This window comes from Melospiza georgiana, chromosome 2 (genome assembly GCF_028018845.1).
Source record: "Melospiza georgiana isolate bMelGeo1 chromosome 2, bMelGeo1.pri, whole genome shotgun sequence".
Taxonomy (NCBI): Eukaryota; Metazoa; Chordata; class Aves; order Passeriformes; family Passerellidae; genus Melospiza; species Melospiza georgiana.
This window is the reverse complement of record NC_080431.1, coordinates 110,052,854-110,079,271: the sequence shown is the minus strand read 5'-3', so window position 1 is coordinate 110,079,271 and position 26,418 is coordinate 110,052,854. Positions and strand designations below refer to the sequence as shown.

At 34.3% G+C, this 26,418-nt stretch overlaps 1 protein-coding gene across 1 annotated transcript in view; it reads left to right on the top strand.

Moving 5' to 3' along the window:
• DMD (dystrophin) overlaps positions 1–26,418 on the top strand; it is a 1,043,539-nt gene that overhangs the window by 341,529 nt on the left and 675,592 nt on the right. The window contains 6 exon segments of the mRNA XM_058043463.1: positions 637–787; positions 5,835–5,954; positions 11,123–11,224; positions 11,366–11,473; positions 16,867–17,046; positions 22,848–23,023. Of these exon segments, the coding sequence (XP_057899446.1) occupies positions 637–787; positions 5,835–5,954; positions 11,123–11,224; positions 11,366–11,473; positions 16,867–17,046; positions 22,848–23,023 (837 nt within the window).

Here is a 26,418-nt window from a genome sequence, read left to right as displayed (position 1 = left end):
AAGTATTTCCTGGTAAAATTTCAGAGTATTTTCCATTGAATAACTGAAAATATAATATTTTTTCTATTTAATATCCTAAAATTAGAGGAAGCCTGGTAAGATCAGTTGTTTGAGCAGTTTTCAAAATACTTGTAGTGGGCAAAACAAGCTTTAAAAAAAGAGAGTGTAGAAATTTTGAACTCCAAATCTAATAGAAATGCAACTGGAATACAAAGCTTTAACAGATAGAATATTATATGATGTAATCAGTTCCTAAAGAAAAAGCTTCAAAACAGTTTGTCTAAATCAGAACTATTTCCAAAAAGTTTCAATTACCTCCTCTATAGAATTTGCTGTGTTGGAAGGGACCCATCGGGATCATCAAGTCCAACTCGTGGCCCTGCACAGACACCCCAACAGTCACCCCCAGTGCCTGAGAGAATTCCCCAAACACTTCTGCAGCTCTCTCAGGCTGGGGCTGGAATCACTGCCCTGGGGAGCCTGTTCCCCCTCAAACAAAGCATCTATTCAAAAGCATATATTTCTATTCTGCCTTCAAATGTAACCTTGTGAAAATCTGTTAGTATATGGGGCAGATGTTTCCGCTTGTTGTTTTCTTAATTTATAAATTTAAATTATTTTTTATTTGTTTTACAGTTTACACAAAGTCCTAATGGATCTGCAGAATCAGCAGCTAGCCCAGCTAGCTGAATGGCTGACAAAAACAGAGGAAAGGACAAAGAAAACTGATTTGGAGCCCTTAGGTCCAGATCTAGAGGACTTAAAGCGCCAAATAGAAGAGCATAAGGTATGCTGTGATGGGCTTCCAAAGGCATAAAAACCAAATTGGGTGTTTGACATTTTAAAATCTCTACTCCTGTCATTAGAGCATAGCAAAATAATATGAGATCTTGGTTTAATATTTATTATTCTGTACAGTTAACAAGCTTTTGTAGACTTTATCACAACTGTGAGTTTTATTCTGATATAAAAGAATATTGCTTTCTTTTTATGTATAAGCAATATACTAGAATATTCAAGGCAACTGTAACATCTTTTCATTACATTAGAATGAAAATATATCAGATTTTTTAATGCTTGTGTATTCTTCTTGTTTGTTTTCTCTTACGTGTTGTAGCAGCAATGATGCAGTTGTCAGACCACATAACATTGTTAGGACTCCAGAGATCCTGAATATATATTTGCAGTGAATACATACTATGCACTGTAAAATGCACTACTTTCTAGGAGTAGAAAATAATTTTTGGTAATGTATTGAAACAATAAAAAAAGCAACCAACCAAACTCAGGAATAGATGGAATTCAATAAGATGGAATTTGGCCAATTTATCCCACATTACGTAAGGGTAATTTTTAATTGGAAGAATTAAGAACTAAAATGAGAGAGAGGGCATTTTTTGTAGTAGTTTGAATAAATTTACTGGATTAGAATGCCTTGCTTTATATTAATTTAAATTTAAAAATAAATTTATATATGTGTCTACAGCACATGGCGATGATAAGGAAACACAGAAAAATATAGAGAACAGAGGTGATTTGTGAGGTGGTGCAGATTTAATATGATGACCTTTTAATGTCTCTACATCAATGTCTCAAAGCAGTTTCTTGCCATGGTATCTTGAGAGATTTTAACACCTGATGCTTCTTGGCCTGTGTCAGTGCTATCCCAGGTTTTAGAGGGCAGATCATCCTGAAAAACAATTCAAACTGGAATCAGCTTTTACAGTTCTTTTAAAAATAGGTCAAAAGCTGCAAAAGACATCATGATGCACTTGTGTGTTAAAGATGATTTCTTTGCATTCTGATTAAGGAGTGCTACTGAAGAAGAATACAAATTCTGCAGCTCCTGCTGCTGCTGGTGCTGTCTGTGCTTGCCCTGTGAGGAGATAATGCATTTCAGTATGTGGGTTTGCTAGCTAAGGACATTTTCTGATATTAAATTTTCCTTTCAAAAAAGACAGAAAGAAAATTATGAAATGGTAATTGGAGAAAGGAACCTGAAAGATTTTGAATACATCAGTACTAAGACTTGAATAACTTTACTCCTATTTCTATGCATTTTATGCTTGAATACTAACATAAAATGCAATACCTTTATTTTTGCAATCTCTTCATGCTGCTTCTTTCTGATACTGAGAAAAATAGGTAATTAGCTTGTATTTGAAGATTCTGAGTGAAGACATGCAGAAATCTCTTTTCCACATGCTTGTTCTTCACTGTGGTGTGTTGAGTTAGTGAACATTATTTATTTATGTGTATTACTTTTCAAATCTGTTTCATGTGCAAAAGGGAATTTAGCAAGAAATACTGGAAATAAAATGGTTTGGATTTAATTTTAATTACATTTGTATTCATCTATCCCTTGTGTTATTCAGAAGTAAGAACAGGGTTTTCCATTCCTTCAGTTATTGAGAGAAAGTGTCATATGGTTTTATTGTATTTTGCATACGGCAAAGCTACCTCCTGTAGCAAGAGTTAAAACAATGGACTTTTAATAGTACATTTATTGCTTCATTATTAAGCAATCAAATAAAAAAGCAAAACCCCAAACCATTCATATTTTCTCTTAGTCTCACATGAGTCGGGTTGAATCAGAAAACAATGTCTTGTAAATTCATAAGAGGAAACAAAAGTTTGAAATAAAAAAAGCAATCATCATTTCAAATGAAACAGAGCAGCAAACATGTTAGGTTTGGGTTGTTATCATCTTGCCTCTGTCTTCTCTTTACCCTTATAATTTTGCCTTCCTCTCTTTACCTGTTCATTAGTAGGTATTTTTCACTCATTTATTTTATGTTATGTATCCCCTTTTGAGTTATGATTTCCATACATCAGATTTCTTTATTCTATGTATTTTAAAATGATGTTGCAAAATATTGGTCTCGAGTTCTTGTGACTGACGCTTCAGTTTCTCTGATGGAACATATTAAAAAAAATCAAAAAGAAACCAAAATACCCCACTAATATGTATTGGGTATGGCAGCCAACAATCAGACCAGAGAAAGAACACAATATTCTTTCCAGCACGCTGCTTAGGTCCAAAATATGTGAGGTTATTATCTTGATAGTACTGAAAATTTTATGTAGTGAAGTGGTGAAGAAGAAAATTTTATATCATTAAGAATGTAAAGAGTTCTGGTAAGAAATCTGGCATAGTCAATATATTTTGGAAGACTAGCTAAACATTTCAGTATTCTTTTCAAATTTTTTTTTCAGTAGCGTTTTAAGTATTTTGTCTCCTGTTACAATCATCCCTTCCCTATCCTTTTGTAAAGGAGGCAAGCTACTTTTCAGTAAAAATCTAAGGACTATTGAGCTGTACAGGCAGAATAAGGTATTGGAAATACTATAATAAATGGAAAAATTGTGCTTTTAATTACACTGGCTTTTTTATTCCAGTTATTATTTATTATTATACCATATATATTATTATTTATTATTATTGTACCATATATAGTTGGTAGATTTTTATAGTTTCCTTAAGTTTCTAAAAACATCTAAGCCTTTTTTAGTGCCGGGATTTTTACTACTTCAAATTTTCAAAGGTAAAATGAGATAATTATTCAGCATCCAAATGTCAAGAAGGATTTGTCTTTGGGTATTTGGATGACTTTGGTAGGCATTTTTATTAATTTTGAACTAGATTATGTTTGAGTTGTGTAAATTGTTATCTGATAGATAGGAGTTAAAGGACTTGTAGTGTTTTATGAGTTTCTCTCGTTTCTATCTTTATTCATCAACATCTATGTCCATTTTACATTTTAAGTCCCTGAAAATTTGGTATTTCTCTAATAAGCTCAGGGCAACTTGTTAGAAATTACCATTTAAATTATTTGAACAGAGTGTGCTTCTGTCTTGAAAGTGTCTATCATAAATTCCTGTTCCAACAAGATCCTGTAAACAAACAATTCTCACCAATGAATTTCATAGTAAAAATAGACACTTGGGTTATAAGGAACAGTTTTTTACTTCAGAGTAAATTGAATCTGCCTGAGGATTAGATAATGAGTCAACTTTCTGGTTCATCTGTTCCTTGACTTCTCAAGTCTTTCACAATGTGTGTGAGACTCCCACCTCCAAAGTGCCATCCACTCCTGCTAACTCTGGTTTTGTTCTGGGATGCCATCTGTCAGATTCCAGCTAATAATGAAATGAAAGTCACCTTGTCCATGGCTGTAGACTTGGGGAGCAATGAATTTGTTTTGTATGGCTTATAGAGGGGGTTAAATGTGGGGGAAAGTGAGCTCTATTATACACGCTAATCCCTGACTGCTCTGCCTCCTCTTCCCTCTCAAGAGCTGCATCATAAAACATTGAGAAGTCTAAATTCCAGGGATGACTCTAACAATTTAGTATACTTCACAGTCCTTGAGAATTATTTTATAGTCTAGCTCTCTGAAGCAAATGGTACTCACAAGCATGAAAGTCAGAAAAAGGAGGATTCTTATATATTGTTTCAATATGCCCATGAAAGAAATTAACTCTGAAATGGGTGGTAAGATATTTATGCCCTAAAAACAAAATTTTCTTTGAATTCCTTTCCTATTGCTTATAACCACATTGTTTTGGTTTTTAATTTTTTTAAATTTTTATATAAAAGTAATATGTCTTATGAGAAAGAGTTTTAGAGTGCATGAACTTATGTTCAGCAAGGACTTCATACATGAGTGAGTTACTCCACTTGAAAAAGCAGCAGAAAATCAAAACATTGTGAAATTCAGCATAGTAGGTAACACAGCCAAGGTTTTTCTTTGTGACAAGGCCATGCTATTTTTCAGGCTGTAACCATCCCACTATATATGCATTAGTCCCTAGAAGACACTCAACTGAAGTACTGAGAACATAATCCAGGACTTTGGTTTCCCTAATTATTTTTTTGATTTGAAGCAAGTTAGAGACACGTAAAAAGTGTGACAAGCAAGATGGAGTCCTGGATACCTTGGGATTTTGGGTTTTTTTAGGGGAGTGGTATGAGGTCTTCTCTGTGGTTTTAATTTTCATAACCAACACTACTTTAACTCCTTCCATTTTTGTTCTCTGTCCTCTTGCTGCACCAGAGCAAGGGAAGAAGAAAATAGGTCTGGCAGCTCAGTTCTCTGATTCCAGAGCTGGGCTGGTTTTGATTTTGTTAAGTATAGCAAATGAAGGATTCCATCTTTTATGGCGAGTGAGGGGCAAAAAAACAAAAGGGCAAGCAATTTTTTCATCAGGTGTGGAGAAATCACGAAATCCTTTTGTTTCTAGTTTAGTTTACTGGTTTCTGCAGTGAGTGTAAGTAGGGTGCTGCATGAGTTTCCAAAGGGTGGGTCACCTCCTGAGCAGTTTTCTCCTACGTAAGTAATGTTGTAGGGTTCCAAACTGAAGTTAGCATGTGCTTGTTTAATGAAATCTATGTGATTTTTAATATTATTACATTATTGAAAAAAAATATTTTCCTGCATTCTTATGAAATACAGAATTTAATTCAGTGGCTATTTAAATCTGCTGGCTATTGGTATGTATACATATTAAGTGACTATCTGTAAATCAGCTAAATAAACTCAACAAATTATTTCTCAAGCAAAATTTTCAGTCTGGAATATTGTATATGAGTCAGGACTTGTGAGTAACTTTAAGCTCTGGAGTTCTCATAGTCATTTACGCAAGTTAACCAGTCAATGGTACGCTTTTTTTGTTTGGTTTGTTTTTTGTTTTTTGTTTTTTGTTTTTTGGTTTTTTTGGGGGTTTTTTTGTTTTGTTGGTTTTTTGGGTTTTTTTGTTTCTTTTTTTGTTGTTTTTTGTGGTTTTTTTTTTACTTTGGAATACATTTTCTAACACATATCCTTTCATTATAGGCATTTCAAGAAGATCTGGAGCAGGAACAAGTAAAAGTGAATTCCCTAACTCATATGGTAGTGGTGGTAGATGAAAACAGTGGTGACAGAGCTACTGCTGCACTGGAAGAGCAACTTCAGGTAATGACTCTATGGCAGTGATTGTCCCAAAAAATTAAAAAAGAAAATTTTAAAAAGCAAAACCAGATAGTAAATGTGTTCATGATCTACAGGATCATAATTTGTAGACAAATAATAGTTATCAAGAAATATTAAGATTATTATGTATTTTTCTAAAGCACTTTTGAGGGGAAAGTAATAATTTATTTCCCATTATTTTCTCATGGCCATGTTTCTTAGGAAACGAAGGGAAGTATAACTTAATTGCATTTTCTAAATACAATCACTTGAGTATCTTTAAAAGAATGACACATTGGAGATACATTTGTGATAGGGCTAGCAGCCAAGATATTCTAAAGGTTTTTCAAATATTAACTTGATCATAGAAACAATTCACTATTTCAATTGTGCCTTTAAAATATTGCTATTGCTGTGTTATTTATATTCCCATGCTCTTACTTCTGAATGCAATTAGATAAACGAAAGTCAGTAGTTAATGTTGAGATACATTGAAGGAGGGCTCTCTTGTGTTGGTGGTCAGCTCTCCAGGGACACAGCTCAAGAGGAATTGCAATATTATAATCAAGATTCTTTCTAGTTTCCCCTTTCAGAAAGGAGAAACTGTTTTTCTTAATTTTGCTTTATTAACTAGGCAAATAAGAGTTTGTAGGTTCTAAATCATTAACACCCAAGGTTTCTCTTGAGAAGCTATCTACATTCCAGCAGGTATAGCTGTAGCAGATACCTGTATGCTGTCTTGAATGTGGCTAATTTGGGTACCAATACCAGTGAATCAGTAATTAGAATTTAGAGTAGGTTTTACTAAGATGCTGAGCCCTGCCACTTCAAATGTAATTCTGAGTTTTCTCTACTGCAGCTAGATAGTCACTCAAGGAGCACAACCAGCCAAGATAACAATACAGCCTCTACTGATCCATAATTATTAATTCCTTTTGACTTCATTTTAAGTTTCAGAGCTGTGGTGCACCTGCCCAAAATAATCTTAATCTTTCAGAATATCTTGCCAGCCAGCTGCATGGAACTGTTCAGTGTAATAAAGAAGATGCCTAGCAAGAACATGGCTCCTGAAGCAAAACTAAACTTGTAATATGTCTTAAATAGAACTTCTATTTTTTTCTCTCTTCAGAGAAAATAATTAACAGTATTTGATAACTATGGCACTTCATGAACAAGAAGATGTAGAAATTAGTTTTTAATATTGTGAAAAACAAATGAATGGTTGGTGGATTGTTAGAAAATCTAATTTTGCATCTTCAGAAAGAAGAATAAAGGAATGTTAGATGACACAGCTTCGTCCCATATTATTACAATCATTGGAAAGGTACCATTAGTATCCTGTGCAACATCTGTGGCTGATCCATATTGGAATAAAGCATGAAAAAGAACTCAGACAATAGTGCAATACCTCAAAGAAACATAATGAAAAATTAATGTAAATTAAACACTGTGGAAATATACAATTTGTAACTGTACTAGTGCAGAAAACACCAATTTTTACTGTCTTGGAAAAAGTACATTCCTTGAAAGATGCAAGAAAGGCAATTCCTGAGTCCCCTCACCCTGCAGTACAGGCTGTCTGAGCAGAGCATGGGAAGCTGTGGAACAGAACATTTTCTCTTTTATTATGTCCTTTATTCATAATTTCTTACAGAAGAATGTGAGAGAAAACATAATTCAATTGCTCTGTAAGTCAAAGAATATGTAGAAGTATTAGAGATGTTAATAAAACCCAGGTACAGACGTAAAGCTACAGGGTTTAGAGTGATAGGGAGGTGTGGAAATTTTTACACTTGAATGCCCAGGAGAAAGGAGTTGCCACAGTCCACCTGCTCTCCTAGTGAAATGTTGCACCTCTTTTTTGTGTACAGGAACTGTTTGGAAATTTTTTTTTCCCTATCACTTGCAGTCTGAATATAAGCACAGGAGATAAAATGTGTTGACAGGCACAACCATTAGAGCATTTCACAAAGAGCACAATGGAGAAAAGTTCCAAGCTTGATTATGTATCTGTCAGTCTGACTTCTAAAAGTAGAACAAAACAAGAGCATGAACTATCAGACAAAAGAGCTTAATAAGACTGGCTCACTGAGGTGCTGGTGGGGATCAGATTAGGAATAAAATGAGCATTTATTTGCATGTAATAGTCAAAGATGGATTTTCCAAGCAGGTACAATTCAGTTTTGCATTTCTTTTCAAGGTGGTGATTCCTGAAATATTTTCATACATATAAATATCTATGCATATAATGTGTATTTTTTTTCAAATGTTTGTATGAGACGATTCTTTAAAGACTAAAATAACTTTTTGACATGTCTCAGGAAGGTTGACAAGAATCTATGCTGATTTTAAATAAACAGTAAAGTTCATTTCTTTCAACAGTAAAGTTCTTAAGTTTTATGGCCTATGAAAAACATATCTATTTAAGAGTCATTTAATGGCATGGAAGCCAAAAATGTCTCCTGAAATAAATTATTAAGTGAAAATTTACCCTTGCTTGGAAAACTAAAACTAAACACAATTTCCAGGCTTTTCTTAGAAACAGCTGTCCCTCTAAGATACTTTGAGAGGCTACAGCTAGACTGGGTGAGTGTGAATATTAAAACTACTTTTACATTATTTTGCTTACTTCCCATATCAATGTGGGACATATTGAGAGGCTCTGTTTATGCTGCTACTGAGAACCCACTATTTAGACTTAAAACTCCAAGACCCCAATTAAACTCAGATTTACCAAGGCAGCTGTGGAATAAGGCTCAAATCTATATTTAGTGCTGCAAAATCAAACCACATTAGTAGCAAAACTGTTTTTGTGCTCTGACTCGCTTCTACAGGAAAAATAGGAGAAATTATCTTCAGCTCAGAGAAATGGCTGGATAACATACAGAAACCATGAATGCAGGGAGATTTTCTTTTTTCCATAATTATACCCAGCAGATAACAGGTCTCTTAAGGACACTTGTGGTCTAGCTCAAATTAGAGGCTTCCCCAGGCTTCAAGGGTCAGGGTCTGTGCTAGAAAGAAATTTGTATAGAGTGTATCAAATACTACTTGATGGCTTATTCTCCTGCTGGGGGAAAGGAACTGAGAGTGTCTTTTCCATGATTACATGTTCATATAATTCAGGGTACTGTCCACTGATTGAAGATGAAATATGGGCTGTTCTTGTAAAAATACATCAAAATAAGTGAAGAATGTTAAAGACTGAATAGACTATTTCAGTTGACTCACTGAGCACTTACGACAGGAAGTTGCATCCTACAGACTAAAGGGATTTACAACACCTGCTCATCACAAAAGTATTCCTGGTTGATGCCTGGGAAGTTGAAATCTCCCATATTGATCTAGAAACTTCTGCTAATTCCCTGTGGAATCCTGAGCCGCCTGGAGTTCTCCATCACAGATTTCCAACCGTGGGGCTCATTCCACAAAGTCTCATTAATATCGCAGCTGTGGGACTTGACCAGTGCTTCCAGTTCCTCCTGTTTGTTTCTCCCATTCTGTGTGATGAAACGTTGAGCACTTGAGAACTGCATGAAATGCTGAGCACTTGAGAACTGCGCACAAAACTTGGTGTTTTTTGGTAGAAATTCTGTGGGTTAAATATTGGGTTAAATATTCACTTGTAAGGAATTGATTTTAGATATAGGAAAAAAACATTTTCCCACCTTTTGTCATTATTTTAAACAGTAGATAATAATACCTGATTAGAAAAACATTTATCAAATTCTGTTAGTTGCAGGCTTGCAGAACATGATTTTATTCCAGAGTTCCCAAGAGTTATGTTTTACTCATTTTCTTCTGTCCTTGTGCTTCCTTACTTTGACCTTTTAGACTAAAATATTTCCCCTTCTGCTTTGGATATTCATATAAACTATTCTTTCAGTGTCCTCTGAGAAGAAAAAATAAAAAAATCTTTTGCATGCAGATTTCTCTAAAAATTCTTGCTAGGGCTGTAAGAAAAGGCTTTTTTTTTTTTTTTTTTTTTTTTAATACAGGAGGGCATTTTACTTGTTAGTGTGGATTCAATCTATTTCTCTGAAAATTTGTTTTCCCAGATGTTAGGAACACTTGAAGCAGTCTGAGTTTGTGGGCATCAGTAAAAGGCTGCTGTTTGATGTGAATAGAGAGTTAAAGTTGAGCACCATGTGATTTAGTATAGTAACTGCCTTATAAATTACAGTCCTAACATGATATTTTGAACTTGAAACTTTGTGTCTTAACCAAGCAGTGTATGGTTGTTATTGCTTCTTATGAAAAGCAATATAACTAGGTTTAAGGTTGATCACAGAATCAACACTTTTATCGGTGCAGTTATTTGGTCATTTTGCTTACTTTATTAAAATAAAAGATCTTGTCAAATTATTGAGAAAAAAAAAAAGGTTGCTGCATTTTTGTTAACAATAAATTATGATCTCTATGAGGAATATGTAAATACAAAATATATAGCATTATATAATAGATCAAGTTATTAGGGATCCTTAAGAATTTGGGAGCAACTGAATAATATTTGATGTCCAGGGGTAATTAAGTCACTATACATCAGTGCAATAAAAGTTTTCTATCATCAGCTAAAGTAAAGGAGAAGAGAACAAGATTGTTGGTGTTTTGTTTAATTTAAATACATGCATAGTAGTAAATGGTACAAATATCTGGGAAACCTCAGTGGGATTTGTGCTGATGTGGAAGTTTATAAGCATGGGTTTTTTTAAACTGCAGTATTTTAAAAGAGGTAAGAGCTTTGACCAACTGTACTGATGATACAACTTAAAAGCCAAATTTTTGTCTTTGCTTTGGCCACATCTTTGCCCATCATGTTTACATTTTAAGTACTTCTGTTTTGGGCATCTTAAAGTTTTTAAAGAGACTGAGTTTTTCAAAGTGTAGTAGTAGAGACTTGCTAGAAAACTATCTGTAGATTAGTATTAAAATATTCAGTGTTTAGATCTATTGCATTCCCTGTTCTCCTCATTTTTATTTTATTTCAAATGGGCCTAAAGTTCATTTCAGTTTGATATGCAACATATTTTAGGGCAAATGCCTGAGAAAAAAGTGAATAAGGAGAATATTTCCATAAAAATTTTGTAATGCCATAGGGAAAGCAGCTTTCCTTGTTAAGGAAAAAAATGTAAATAAATGCTAAACACACTTTTGTGTTTCTTTCTCTCCAGCACTTTGGAAAACGGTGGGCAGCCATCTGCAGATGGACAGAAGAACGATGGGTCCTTCTGCAAGATATTCTTCGTAAATGGCAGCATTTTGCAGAGGAGCAGGTGAATAGCTTTTTTTTTTTAATAAGTTATAGATTGGAATGTTCTTCAACACATTATAGAAAATATAATAATATATTTTATTTTTGTATATATATATAAGAAAGGTCTGACTGAAGCTTTTTCTTTCCAATTTTATTCCAGTGCCTTTTTGATGCATGGCTTACTGAGAAAGAGGATGCTGTGAGCAAAATCCAGACAACTGGCTTTGGAGATCAGAATGAAATGCTGACCAATCTAAGCAAATTGGCTGTATGTATTTTTCATTTTTCTGGTTTTATGTTCATCTTCCTTAATCTGAGTCTGCATGGACATGGCTTTACCCCACTCTCAGACCATATGGTTTCATACTTGGGGAGTGGGCTTTGCCTCCTGTGATGGAATAGTTGGTCCATAGCCTTGCTGATAAAGGAACCAGTAGAGATGTTTTTATTGGTTGTATATTTGGTCAAAAGTTCATGAAATAAAATAGCATTTTTCTGTCTTAAAAATATGTATAATTTAACAGTGAAGGTTACTTTGTTGATACTGTTGGTGAATATATTGCGTGTGAGACTTTATATACATATGCGCAATGAAATCTGCACATGAATAAGTTATCCTTCAGCACACCCTGCCATACAGAAGGTTAGGTTACTTTAAAACTGTACAGTTAGGTTACTTTTCAACTCAGCATCAGAAATGGAGTTACATGCACGAAATTTACCCTTTTCATCCTCCACCTCACTCTTCAGCAATTTCGCCACCTTGTGTGGTCTTTATGGAGGAAATGTAGGTCTGGCTGTTTCTGTAGAGGTGAAAACCTTGTGGCAGCCTACACTTACCAATGGCTTTACAGCTATAGGACTTCGGCAAAGAAAATAACACTCTGTGTGCTATTTAGGACAAAGGAAACACTCATGTCCATGCTTTGGTTAAAATAGGTGAATTATTGCTTTATCAGAAAAGAAACCCAAAACTGCTGATCTTTTCAGACATGAATATTTCTTTATTATTAATTAGATATCATTAATTATTAATTAATAAATATAAAATACCAATTAATTATATATTGTTCATTAAATATTTTTACTGGATATACATAGCTTGGCTATATTTATCTAAGGCTCAGCCTTAAATTTTTAAAAATTAATTTAGGATTTATTTCCTTCTAATCATTCTGTATTAAAAGTAGAAGCATTCAGACTTTGGGTTGATAAAAATACCATGACGTCTATGAGGTTTGAGTAACTGTGATGCCTCTAAAATTTACTTCATTTTGTCCTCACATAAATAAATGTATAAAGCTTAAAAAAATGAACTCACAGACGAATTGTTTAATTCCATTTTAGCTGGTCCAGAATTACTGGTAGATGTTCCTTTGATTCATAGAATAACTCAGTAGTTAATTTAAGAACCAAAAGATTGATTTTTAGCATAATCTTGAGACACTAATTATTACACTGCTACGTATGTTTGGGTTTTTTTCCTCTCCCTTCCTTTTCTTTCTACAAAACTTTAGGAGAATAAAAATATCTATTTAGAAGTACAGACTTGGATTTTTTTTAAAGATTACTTAGGATTAAGAAAACTTCTTTGTAAAGGAAGGAAAACATGTATTGCCTCAGTTTATATACTTCTTGGATACTCTAGCAATCTAACATGTGAGCAGTCTTGAAGCTGACTTCAAGCCAGGCTTTTAACATATAATGGATTAGGGAAAACTCAGGATGCTTTGGAGTACCTTCATGAAGAAAAATGTATTACATGAAATTGAAATTTGTTAAAAAAATGTATACTTTTGGGTTTCAGAAGGTTGCTAGAGGACATAGGTACAGAGGGCTGAAATATTTGTCACAAATTGTGAAGTAGTAGACTATTAAAGTTTTGCAAGTGTTAAAGATAGGGCAGTTTGAGTACCTTTCAGAGTTGCTTGAAAATATGATGTTAAAAAGGAAACACTTCTGTAATATTTTCATAAGTTTCACTAATGAACTTTTATGAAGTTGAAATTATTTTAAAATTATGCTGCCGGTTTAAATGGTTAAGTATTATTGTCATGAAATAATTGTGATCTTTCAGAAGACTGAGTGAACAACAAAAAATAGTAAATAAAATTATTTATCCATAGCCCTTACCCTCAAAAAGAATCATGTCATCCTTAAAAGAACAGGTGGAGATTATTAATTGCACCTTACTCCTTTTTACACGTGAATAACTTTGATCTTTTTAGAAACATGATTCATAATGCAATAGTTTAGGTATTTAAATATTTGTGGTATCCTAGAAGAAAACTGCCTATTTAGTGATTTGGAGCAGAACAGTAGCTTTTACTTTTGGAATTCCCCTCTGAGGTTTTAGATCTAGTAGCAGTTGTTTCCAAATTCCAGTGAATATGTGTTTTTACACTCCAATGCCAAATTGCTAGAAGTTCTGTATTTGACAATTTACTGTTTTAATCTTGTCTGAACTATCAGGAATTTTTATTAGTATGTCAGCCACATGATGGTGCTTTTGAAGGGAATATATTCTCCTCTTGGAGTGCCTTTTAGAAAAAGGGAAAAATGGGGTCATACTCTCCTGACCCTGACACACTGTGCCTGTATTTTGGTGTATTTTATTTTGACATGTGTTTGAATGTAGTAGAGGAGAAGCTGTCACCAAGGATCACTCTTATAATTAGGTCTGAATTGTAAAAGCAAGTCTGTGAGAGAATAAAAATGTAACTTTTCCCTTAGAATAAAGACATTTTTATTCTTAACAGGATGATATCTTGATCCCTCAGCTGTCCAGTCATTCCAGCAAAAAATAACAGCATTAGTTGTTCCTTTTAGACCTTAAGAATCTTGGGTTTGATATTGTAATATGGCATAAAGCTTCCAGCCTATGTTTCTGCCTCAGTTATGTGTAGAATTTTGCTAGATTATGGTTGCATTCTCTAGCCAGTCTCTTTAACTGGAAGGAAATTTCTGAAGGTAATTTCTTAAACCATTTAGTATTGTGACTGTTGATTTGAAATTCTACAACCTTCCTACAAGGCCCTAAGCATTCTAAAGGGACTGATGTGAAACAGGTCTGTTGAGATACAGTTCACAGTAGGAAAAAAACTTGGCTTTTATATCACATTAATGTCCACAGACTGGAGCCTGCCCCAGTGTGGGCTCTCCACTGGGTCACAGTTTCCTTCAGAGCACACCTGCCTGTTCTGGTGTGGGGTCCTCCACAGACTGCAGTTTATTTCAAAGGATTTATTCAGCATTTTATGTGAAGATTTATCTTTGCCATCACCACTCTTCCGGGATCTTCCAAGTTTAAAGGTCAGAAAAACTGTTGAGCAGGTAGTCGCTCCAGTTCTTAAAATAATTCCTTAAAACAACTGGGATTTTATGTTTTGTTTTGTTTTTAAATTTTCCACCTACCTTGTATTCACTGAGTCTATAATTGACTCTTTAATTCTTACATAAGTTGTAGGGGGAAATAGAACATGGAATAGCTGGAAGATGTGATGCACTGAGAATGCAGAAATGAGGTGATATTTTGGTGCCATGTATGGCACAGACTTGATAGATTCTTTTTCATGCCCTAATTTTGTAGTCTGTAAAATTAAGTCTTTTTTTTTTTTTTGCAACAAATACTGAGAGCTCTTGCAAAGATGTGCAAGTATCCAAGATCTACTTCTATATATTTATAGTATATATTCCATTATTATAAATATTTTCTTGCTTCACCCAACATTTTTGGCTTTTTTTACATATAGAAAATAAGTTAGACATTACACTATTTTAGACTGGAATAAATTTATTTGCAGCTGAAAATTAACTTTACAGTGGGTGTTGTTGGTTAGACTATTACAGTAAGCAAAGTAAGCTTTTTGATCTTTAAGGAAAAGAAAAAGATCAAGATGTAAAAACTTAAACCCCCAAAACCAGAACCACATTACCAAAAATAAGGAAATCACTTTATAACATTCCAATATCAGGGTTTATAATATGTACTTGGCAGAAGTTATGACTGATATATTTGATAATTAATTTCATAAAGCAAACCACCACGTCTTGTCCTCCAAATTGGAAAATTACATATTTTGCAGTTACTATTATTGTTTTAGATCTATTATTGTACTGGAAAAAAACCCTAGAGCATATTTTTGGTTATTGTGGCACACTAACAGGTTTTTAATGAAGTAATGTGAAAACAGAATCTCCCAGTATAGTTTTCCAGATTGACTGTAGCTGTCACAAAAGCATATTAATTTGCAGTGAGAAATATCTTTAAAAGAAATTTTTAGCATCCTTCTTTTGGTGCTGTTTCACTTCCTGCTTGTGCTCCAGGTGTCTTGGATTGATGCTGAGCTCTGGGTGTGTTATCCAGCTGTTGTGGGCTGGGGTGATTGGAAATCAAACACCTCAGAACTAACTAATGTTTCACAGGATATCATTTTTTATTATTCCACTCAGCGTATGGTGGCTTCCACATGATCTTTTTCTGATGCTGTAGGCGTAAAAAAAGGTCAAATATAGCAGTGCTTGAAATTTAACATGCTAAACTGGTTTGCATCTACTTTCCTCCATCTGTTAGGTCTCCTACTACTCTGAAAAGAGATTCTTCAATATGAAGTTAGCTTCTACTTCTCAGGGATACATCAATTTAAATTTTGATATTAACTGTACCTACCCTTAGTAATTATGATGTTTCAAATCAAATCTGATTAGAAAGAGTGCTGATTACAAAGACAATGAATCTTTCTTTGGCTGAGTTGCATTTTTAATTACAGTTTTGGATTATATAGCTGTAGGAAAGTATATGTAGACTAAATTTTGTTGTCTAACCACTTGCTTGATTATCCTTTTCATGCCTTGGGGATTAGAATGCAATCCACAACTGCATAGAGAATTCAAAGTTTGGCTATAGTTACAGGATTAGGGTTTAGAGAACAAATGTTTAAGGAATGAAAAGCAGTGGAGTAAACCAGTTAAGGCTTTCAAAAGTAAACCCAGATAAGAACTGGAGCTGTGGATGATCCTTGGATGTGTGAATAGGCTGTTTCATAGGCAGGCTTGCATGTATAGATCTCAGGAGATTCAAGGTCCCTTGGCACAGTGTGTTTTGGTTTTTTGTTTGTTTGGGTTCCTTTGTTTGGGGGGTTGTTTTTATTGCTTTTTTTGTTTGTTTGTTTATTTGGTTGGGGGTTTTTTGTTTGCATATTTTAATCCAGGATTGGGATCAAACATTACTTTTTTTAGGAAACTCTTCTTTCAATATGCAATATATAAAAAAGTATATTGACACATTTAAGAAAGATTGTCGTGTTGATATAGTTGTCAACATGAGTTCAGTTTTAAGGTTATTCCTGTTACACAACTGTTAGCTTTTTGTTTCATGTCATCACCTGAAGCCTGCTGTGAAGTTTGGAGCTGCTCCACCTGCTATGTTATGTTGCTATGTAAGCTCTGCCAGCAGTTTTTATGGAAAAAACATTATGGAATTATAGGAGCTCTTAACGCATTTTCAGCTCTTTCTGATGTTCTCCTTGTGATTTTTCTTCTAAGTTTGTTGGTTTTCTTTTTTGTGGGTGTTTTGGTTTGGGTTGGTTTTTGTTGGGTTTTTCTTTTTTTTTTTTTTTTTGTATGAATGTGTGTTCTTCCTTCTGTTACTTTGTTTAACAGATCCTAAAAGGAGATATAGAAATGAAAAGGCAAATGATGAGTAAGCTGAAGCTGCTCAGCCAAGATCTCCTTGTAGCTGTGAAAAATAAAGCAGTGGCTCAAAAGCTGGAAAGTCGTCTTGAAAATTTTGCTCAGCGCTGGGAAAGCCTTGTGCAGAAGGTGGAGAGCAATTCTAAACAGGTTTGTAAAAACAGTTTTATCAGTTTATGACAATCAGATTCTTTTGACAGTCAAATGCTTGAAGTAGTTTTGGTGCTGTTTGTCATCTTGTTTTAATTATTTCCCCTGAATGATTGCTTAAGACATATTTTATTTTTAGGACAGCATAATGCAGCAATAATATACTTTTCTAAAATTTTATTCATCTCTTTAGTTTTTAATCTCTAGTTATAGTGTTGATTACTTTCTTTGGTCGTTAACTATGTTTTCAGGGATGATATAAACCATAATGAAAATACCTTTCCAGTTAATTTATTTTTAACATATAATAACACACTTTTTTATAGCTGTCTCTTTGAAATAGCACGTAGTCTGAAATCAGTGCAAGAGCTGTCTGCTAGTTTAAGTGATTTTTTTTCAACATGAAAAATTACTAATTGACTGCTATTATACTTCTGTATATGATATGCTGATTTACAGATTAAAAAGACAGGCTACAAGAAAGAGAAACTTATTGGAAAAATAAAGAAATCAATCTATACCTGTAACAAAAGTGCCAATGAAAAAATGTAACCTGCTACTATTTTGACCACTTTGCTAACTGCAATATATTAAAAAAAAATTGACATTTTTAAACCAGGTAATAAAATTCAGCACTCAGGTGTAGTAGCCAAACCCATATCCAGTTATTATTCCTAGATATCTTGATAACATCTCTTTCTTACTGAATTTAAACCCATACCATCTCCCTTTTTTCCATTCCATTATCTCACTATTATAGGGTTATTTTTGAGCTGTCACTGTGTGAATGGTAAAATGGAAATAGATATTAAGGCTTTTTAATTAAATAGCACAGAGCAGAATGTTACAGCAGATACCTGTGTCCTGTCCATGTAGATCTCTCACAGTTCTGGTCAGTTTGATTCAATTCCCTTGAGCATGCTGCCCTTTTTTTTCATCTCTACTAGTACTTCTACCAAATTATGTTTGGATAATTAAAGAAAAGGAGCTATAGGTCATGTAGTGATCTGAATCCCTCTTAGTGGCCTTGCTTTCAACTCATACCTTAATATTTTAGCTTACTCTGTGATAGTTAGAAAAAGGAGCTGAAGTTGAGAAATCAGTTTGGGAGAATGTATGGGAAGAAAATGGTGGAAGGGCACAAATTTAGTTAGAAAGTAACACATATTGTGTACACAGCATTTAGGAGTTGAAAATAAGATTTAATTGCAGTATATTTGCTGTAGAAAACATCCTGTTTCAAAGCAGAGGAAAATTCCAGAGATTCAGTTTTAAATTTGGTATGGCTAGGGTCACACAATTTCAGGAAGTTATTCAAAAGTCACTCCAAATTGTTCAAGTCCTGTTCAGATTGGTGATGGCTCCTAAATGCAATTACTAGGTTTGAAAATGAAACTTAGATTACAGAAAATAAAGTGATCAGTCCTGAGGCTGTAAACATAGATCAGCACAGCTGGGAGATGCTTTGGATTCCCAAAACAGTGTAGCTGTCCTATCACAGCAGAATGCTTCAGTGGATGAGCTCTTCCTCCAAGGAGAAGCTGTTCTGCTTGGGATAGAAGTGATGTGCTGCCATGGGAATGCTGCTTCCCCTTCTGGAAACATTGCACGGTTAGACCTGGCTGAAGGACCTGTTCCTAAGGCACTGGCACACTGTTCAGAGATATTTTCTGTGAAATCCTGATGGTGTACTTGTCACCATGGGTTTCTGTCTGGGCAAGTGAGGATTTTTTACATGTATTCATTACAGAACTCATTTATGTGTTTACACTGTGAGAAAAAAAATGCATGATCTCATTATGTTCTCTAGTCATGAACTGAGGAGGAGGAGACTTTGAAGAGGGTGAAAATAGAATATTTTCCACTAAAAACCATCAGAAAATGTATGTTTTATTCATCAAGCTTAGATATTGCCTTCAAAATTAACTTTACATGGTTAAGTGGTGGACTTGGCAGAGCTAGGTCAATAGTTAAACTCAATGATCTTAAATGTCTTTTCCAACCTACAGGATTCTATGATTAATAATTTTCATAGGGTGCTCATAATTGCATTTTTGTCCTTAGTTATTTCCCCTCTTAATAAAGTGTCATGAAATGATTAACTTGTTAACAAAATAAGAAATTAAATGGAAGAGACAACCTCAGGCTCAGTTCAAGGATGATTCTCCAACTGGACATATAAAGTAGCTATAAATCCCAAAGGAAAAGTGCAGAAAGTGGAATGTGAGCTCTCCCACATTTGGCTGAATTAATTGCTCTTGAATTCAAGCATCTAATCAGAACACATGGCTGAAGCTCCTGCTGCAAATGACTGGATGGCAGGGGTGTGTGAGAGAGAGAGAAATCTAAAAAGCAGTTTGTCCTCATCGTGAAAATGTCAGCTTTCCTTCACTGACCACACAGTGAAATCAAGGACAAGGACAGCTTGTTTAGGCTAGATGTGGAGCTTCCAGAAGCTCTAAACCCAGCTTTGCTGAGCTCATAATGCTCCACTAAATTGTACTGAAAATCTTTCCAAACTAGAGAAAACGCCATTCCTCATCCGAACTTCCCCACTCACAGAGATAAATTTCATCAAAGAACAGATGACAGCTCCAAAAATGAGTGTAAAGGAAAATTATGAGTTTATCAGGACAGAGGGCACTTCCAAAGACAGTAATAAATGTTGGCATTAAAGGAAGGCTGCTGTATAAATGAGAAATAAAATGCCATAAAACTACTGAAGTGCTATACACACATTGTACATATGTTTGCCTATAGATGATGAAAAAGATTTGAATTTGTCTGCTAGGAAAAGAGATGGGTTTTAACATGTTTCAAAGATGAGCTTGATGTGAAACTGCTGGCAAACATTGTGCTTTGAAAGTTTTTAATGTGCAACCTCGTGAGTCACCTTAGCCCATTCTGTATGATTTTCTAGTGGGTTAAAACCCTGGTGTATGTTACCCCTTCTCAGAATCACATTTGCTATTCAGGTACTGAGAGGGATGAAGAAAATATAGAGTTATTATTTGCACTGTCTTTGAATAATACATGAAACACACCACTTTGGTGATTAAAAGGTGCTTGAATTTTTTTTTCTTCTTTTTTTTTATTTTTGTTTGTTATTTTTTGGGGGGGGGTTGGTCTTTGGGGTTTTTGTTTGTTTTTGATTGTTTTTTTTCTTTTTTCTTCTTTTTTTCACCAGGTAAGCTAATAAAAAATATTTATTATTTTTGTTATTCCTAATATTGTTAATGATTGTCCTTTTCCTATTAAAGCGTATGCAGTTTAAATGTGAACCAGCTTCATCTTGCATGGAAGGTTGCAATCTACCTTTTAGTCTTACCCTGTCTTTAATTAGAATTGCTATGAACTTCAAGTTCACGTCTCCATTCTCCTTTTGAAGCACATTTTAGCCTTCACTCCTGTTGATTAAGCATTAAAAATACTTTTTTATTGTTTTCACATCCAAATCATTACGGCCTCAGCATTATGCCTTGACTGCTCTGAGCAGTGATTGCACTGCCAGCTCTGGAAGGGCAGTTCCCCATCTCCAGCTCCAGCTGCTACTCCTGTAATTGGAATTATGCTGCAGATGATTCCTACAGTGCCCTAGCTGTGGTTTATTCTGTGTTACACCTTCTTCACTGGAAACTCTGCCCTGGTATTGATTAGCAAATGAAAACATGGCAGGATATGACCCTGGGTGTCTGAAACATCATCCTATCATTGATTTTTGGATAAAACAGAGTGTAATATGAATTTTATGAGAAGAGGAAAGAGAGACAGAGAAACTGTACTGAAAATTATATAATAGGCAAGAAACACTTTCTGTTCTAATGTACAGTGAGCTCAGGGAGAGATGACATCAAGGTTCTATCTTCAAATGTCATGGAACCCTAGACATCAGAAACTTTAACTTTCTTTTCCTTCTGCCCTCTAATTAATTAAAATAAAATGGAAAAGAAGGCTGTAGAGAGTTTCAATAAAAAACGTACATAAATGCTGACTTAATATTGTCATGATTTCTGTAGGAAAAAAAGTATCAAAATCAATAAATCTTGTTGAGAGAACTAAAACTAAAATGTTACTACATAGAATTTTAGTGGTTAAAAACTCAACTAGGTGTTTTTCTCTTCCAATGAATTTTGTAGTTCATATGTTGCCTAAATCTCTGTAGGTCACAAGCAGCTTAATCAATTGTCATAATTAATCTATATATATTTTTTTTTAATCTGCTCTAAATCTAAATTTTTTAGTTTTAGTAGTCCAGAGCCTGCTCTAAAACCTAGAGAGCTGCCTGTTTCTAGATGTGGAAGCGCAGCATTGGGTTAACTGCTCTGTGCTAGAAATACTGCCAGTTTACAGTGGTAAGGCCCTTCCCTACTCATCACTTCCAGTGTCAGCCTGAACAAAGATCAGGAAGACTTGCATGGAAGGCAATGGGAAGAATTCAGCAGAGTTGGCAAGAATTTGTTGGGGTTTTTTTCAGGTTTCTTGGCTTTACTGTTATTGCCTGCTGGGAAGAGGCTGCCTGCTAACAGTGTTTCCCTTTCCTTGTCATTCTATTTTACTTTTTCAATGCAGGGAAGCATTGTGGAGAAGGTGTTAGACCTGGTTGCCTCTTCATTGTTTATAGAATCACTTATGTCTCAAAAACTAAGCTGACTCAATTCTCTTACTGGAGTTTCTGATGCAAGAAGTAATAGATAATTTATGCATGGGTTTATAGTTTCATGAACTTTCAGATACCGGCATGTCTATTGTTGAATTGGACACTCTTATTATTGCATATTAGTAAAAGCAAAGAAGCAGGGCTTTTCAGGTGCACAACTTTTTCTTGTCCTGGTATAATTTTTTTCCTTTATTTTCCATTTCACTGCCCTTAAACTGCAAAGTGGTCATTGGAGCTGTAACTAGAGCGTTTTGACAAATGAGCCATCATCTGACAGAATCAAAAAAAGACCTGGCCTGTTTCTCATGAGTTATGGGATTTAAGAGCAGCTGCCCACATTTAAGTTGGAAAATTTTATATGGAAAAAAGTACAAATGGGCAGTACATGCATAAGCAGTGTACAAACAACTATTAGCAAAAAAATTTCTGAACATTCTTTTTTTAATGCAGCTGAGCTATATTAAGGGGTTTCTTTTCGTATTACCAGACCAAAGCAAAATGCATTAGATAGAAAGTGTTTACAGTGTTACATACCATTGGTATTAGTATCTGGTGTGACCCCCTAAATATTGGTTTTTAATTATGGAATAAAACTGATGCAAATTAATTTGCCTTCTAATGTATGTGTTCTAATTTAAGATTTCCAGCCAGAAAGTTAACTACCTTTTCATGCAAGTATGTTGTGGTGAATTACATTCTATTTGAAAGTTTTTATAAATGGTAAGACTAATAACTGGTAATTTAGTGCCATTTTAATGCCTTTATCACCTCTCAAGGAGGAAGTTTTAAGATGGGGGGCAGTCTCAAGTTGATATTTAGTGATAGTAGCATATTATTTATTTGCTATCATTCAATTCCTTTGTAGAATTCCATTCATTTCTTTTCTTCATTCAGCAGACATTACAGGGAGCTATAAGTTCATTAGAATCCTTTCTGATTTTGATATTGGCTTTTGCAGATAACTTATTCACACAGCGTGAGTCAGATAAAACAATCTAGCTTGAGTTGCGTATAATGTTTCTTCCTGAAGGTCAGCCTATGACCAGATGAAAGCAGTTTCTCATTATTTTCTATTGCTCCTCCAAACAATCTTTACTGAAGGCTTTCAAATAAAGTATGACCTCTGTTTTTGTACTTCTCACAGATTTCGCAGGCTGTCACTACCACTCAGACATCACTAACACAGACAACTGTAATGGAAACTGTAACTATGGTGACCACAAGAGAGCAAATCCTGGTTAAGCATGCTAAAGAGGAACTCCCACCACCTCCACCCCACAAAAAAAGGCAACTCCTTGTGGATTCAGAAATTAGGAAGAGGTGAGAATCATCATGAGACAGAGAGAGAATACTGATAGAGTCTGGACAAAAATGCAAATATTGTCATTTGACTGCAGTGTTTTTCTGTATGCTATTTTGAGCTTAAAATTGTCTTTCTATTCTCTACTAGGGTGCCAGCTGATTATTATCTTTCTTTACTCAGCATGAGTTATGGATTATGTTTTGCTTCTATTACACCTATTTAGCAGTGTAGAATATTAATGATTACATCAGTACAATTGCATATTAATTATAGTCAGTTAAAGTCCTTATGTATGGCATTGTGGGCATCCCATTTGGCTAGGGTCTTGAAATGTGATGGACAAGGAGCATTCCAAATTAATTCTAAGATTTTTGTATTCTTTAAGAAGAATTTTATTATAGTTTAAATACTAGTAATGGAGATACTGCTTTTTCTGAAGTTCATTGTGTTCTTCTGGGCTCATGGGTCAGGAGTAAAAATAGCAGTTCTCCAGAGGCAGTTTATTTTGTGAAACATGCATTATTATTACTTTCAGATTTTTTTCATGTGTAACTCAAGTACAAGTGACAAGGGATTTTATACTGATGCTGAACACTAGTTAAAGTCAGGAGAAAAAATTCTGCTGTGTTTAAGCAGAATTGGCTCAAGCACTAACATTCTAAATGAGATGCTAAGAAGGTAGATTTCCAACATTCATTTTAATGCTTGTTTTGGAAATGGTTTTTGATATTCTGATAAACATTAATTCCACGGTAATAGATTCGAAGACTGAAAAGGATGTGAAACTGCATTCAGTTTCATTATCATTTCTATATACAATATCTTTGTTTAGTTCAATGTGTTTACCAGGACAACTTTTCTATTTTGTAGAATAGTGTTTCACTTATTAAGAAGAAGGAAATATAGAAACAATAGGAGAAATCTGACTTTCTTTAAATTGAAGTTTTATGTTATTGGAAAAATAGGTGCTTTTTTATATGTAGGCATTGTACCTGTGTTTAACCATTCTAAAAGTAAGTTTCTAGCTCAGCATTGTTATTTAGGAATGCTGTATATGTGATGTAAGAAGAATGAGTCTCCCCTTTTTGTCAAATTGGATAACTATTTCTATGGAAAGAGCTTGGTCTAAATCAGTTTGAGAGCTAAATTTCAATGAATTGATTCTATCTCTAAAGTACTCATTTGAAACTGTTTTTTCCCTTATCCTAGGTTACTATTAGATTGTAAGTGAGAATTGTATTTTGCTAATATATTCCCAAGCACTCAAAATGATGCAGTGCAATGACTGTCAGCAGACTTGTAATTCCTGAATTTGAGAAAGGAATTTTTACATGGCAATGCTGTTGCTTATCAGAAATTATAAGCCTTAACACCCCTGTTAATGTTTGAGTAGTAATGTGCAAAGATGTGAAACAGGATTGAGGCCCTGTGGGTTCATATATGACAGTAAACATTTAGTGTAAAATGGTGAAAGGAAAATAATGATCTGCTTTATTTTGAAATTGAAAAATTATGAATGAAATTTTCCCTGCAGTTCCAAAATATTTTAATAATTGGTATTTTAAAACTTTTTACCTTTCTTTTCCTGAACTGAAGGTTTTAGGAATGATTTTACTTCATAAGGAAACGAAGTACAGGACAACTGTTATAAAAGAAAGCATTATCTTAGTTAAAACTAAAAGAAGTAGGATGACTTTTTAAAAACCTATTTTTTAAATTCTTCAAGAAAATTGTTGCTATATGCACTGTTATCAAACTGGAGACCAATTGGCATAGAAGTTCCTTTTTCAACCGCTTTGTATTTACTATTAGCATATATTTTCCTTCTTGCTCATATTCTTTTAATTTGATTTAATGCTGAAAGTAAACTTGGCAGGGTACAGCAGAATACAGACTTGATACTCATCGTGCAAGGAGACTGCCTGAGGGCAGGAATTAGTTGGATTATGGGAATTGTTTTTGTTCCAAACTACTTTGGTTTATAGAAACTGATAATTATGTGTTACTACAGTGCTTTAGCTGATGTCTGTCTAAAGAACTCCAACTAACAAGTCTGTATAGAAACCTGATTGATCCTTCTACAGAAAATAGGATGTATTATCAATTTTGATACTAGGATTGCTTTAAGATATGTTACTGGTAGATCTGCTACCAAAATTACAGAATGTTTATAATTTTTTACCATACATACCAGGTTTTAAGGATTTTTGATGTGTTTTAATGCCATCTAAAATATATGCATTCACCATATAATTTTTGTTTAACTTTTGGATAAGAGTCAAGATGGAACAATCTGTAGTTCTCAGTCTTGGCCTGGTATGACTTTAGGTATTTGAATAAGTAGTGGTTTCTTTTAGATATTTAAAATCAGAATCCTTTTCATTTCTGAACAGGTAAGACTTTTATTTTCTCTCTCTGCTAGGAGAGAAGTCTGACTTTCAAAAGGAAAAATGGAGTTATTTTTTAATACACATATATTTTTAAATATGCTCTAACTATTGTTTTGTGTGCCAAAATTACTAGCTTTGTTTTAACTGGAATTGCACCAGCACATGAGAACTAGTCCAGTGTGATTATATCTGTGAGTGGAGCTACATTTTGGAAATGTGCTAAGTAGATGTTGGAACTGTCCACAGCTGTGCAGCAGGATGAATTATGGTTAGATTATCTGAAGGCAGTGTTTTTCCATTCAGATAATCTTTTTTGTATTTCTAACTGAACAGAGAAAACACAAAACCCCACAATTTATGTACCTTTAGTCTCTAGAAAGTCCAAGCAGGTGATCTACAGTGGGAGGAGCAGTCAGTAATTAGCTTTGGAAAAACACTTTGAGAGTTAACTCTGGGGAAGAATTTTCAGCTTAGAATAACAGGTTTTGTGACGTCTCTTAATGAATATGTAAAAATGCAGCCTTGTAAATGAAAATATTTTATAGAATGCTGCTGTTTCTCTCAAAGACAATAAAATATAAATTTATACTAGATATTAGCATAATGATGGAAGAAGAAAGCTCCTCTAAAAATTTGGGTGCTTAGTAAAAATATCTTTGTTCACTGGTGACTAGACGCCTTTTGGATCAATGTTTTGGTTTGAAAAGAGAGAAAGTATTGTGTTCCCATACATCCAGTCATTTATTTTCTGGGTGCATTTATGGCCACAAAATCTCTCAGGGTTATTTTGTTTGTACTCAAGTGTAGCTGCACCCAAAGATAAACAAAGCCCATAGTGCTGCATGCCTTTTGATTTTTTTAAAATAAATTAAAAGAATGGGGCTTCTCAACCTACCTCTCCTATATCATTCTATATTGTGTGTGTTTACAACCAAGATTTTCCCTGAGCACTTAATGACTAAAACTTGATGGTGTGTACTCCTTAGTTTTGGTTTGATAAAAAAGCCCTTGCAATTACTGAA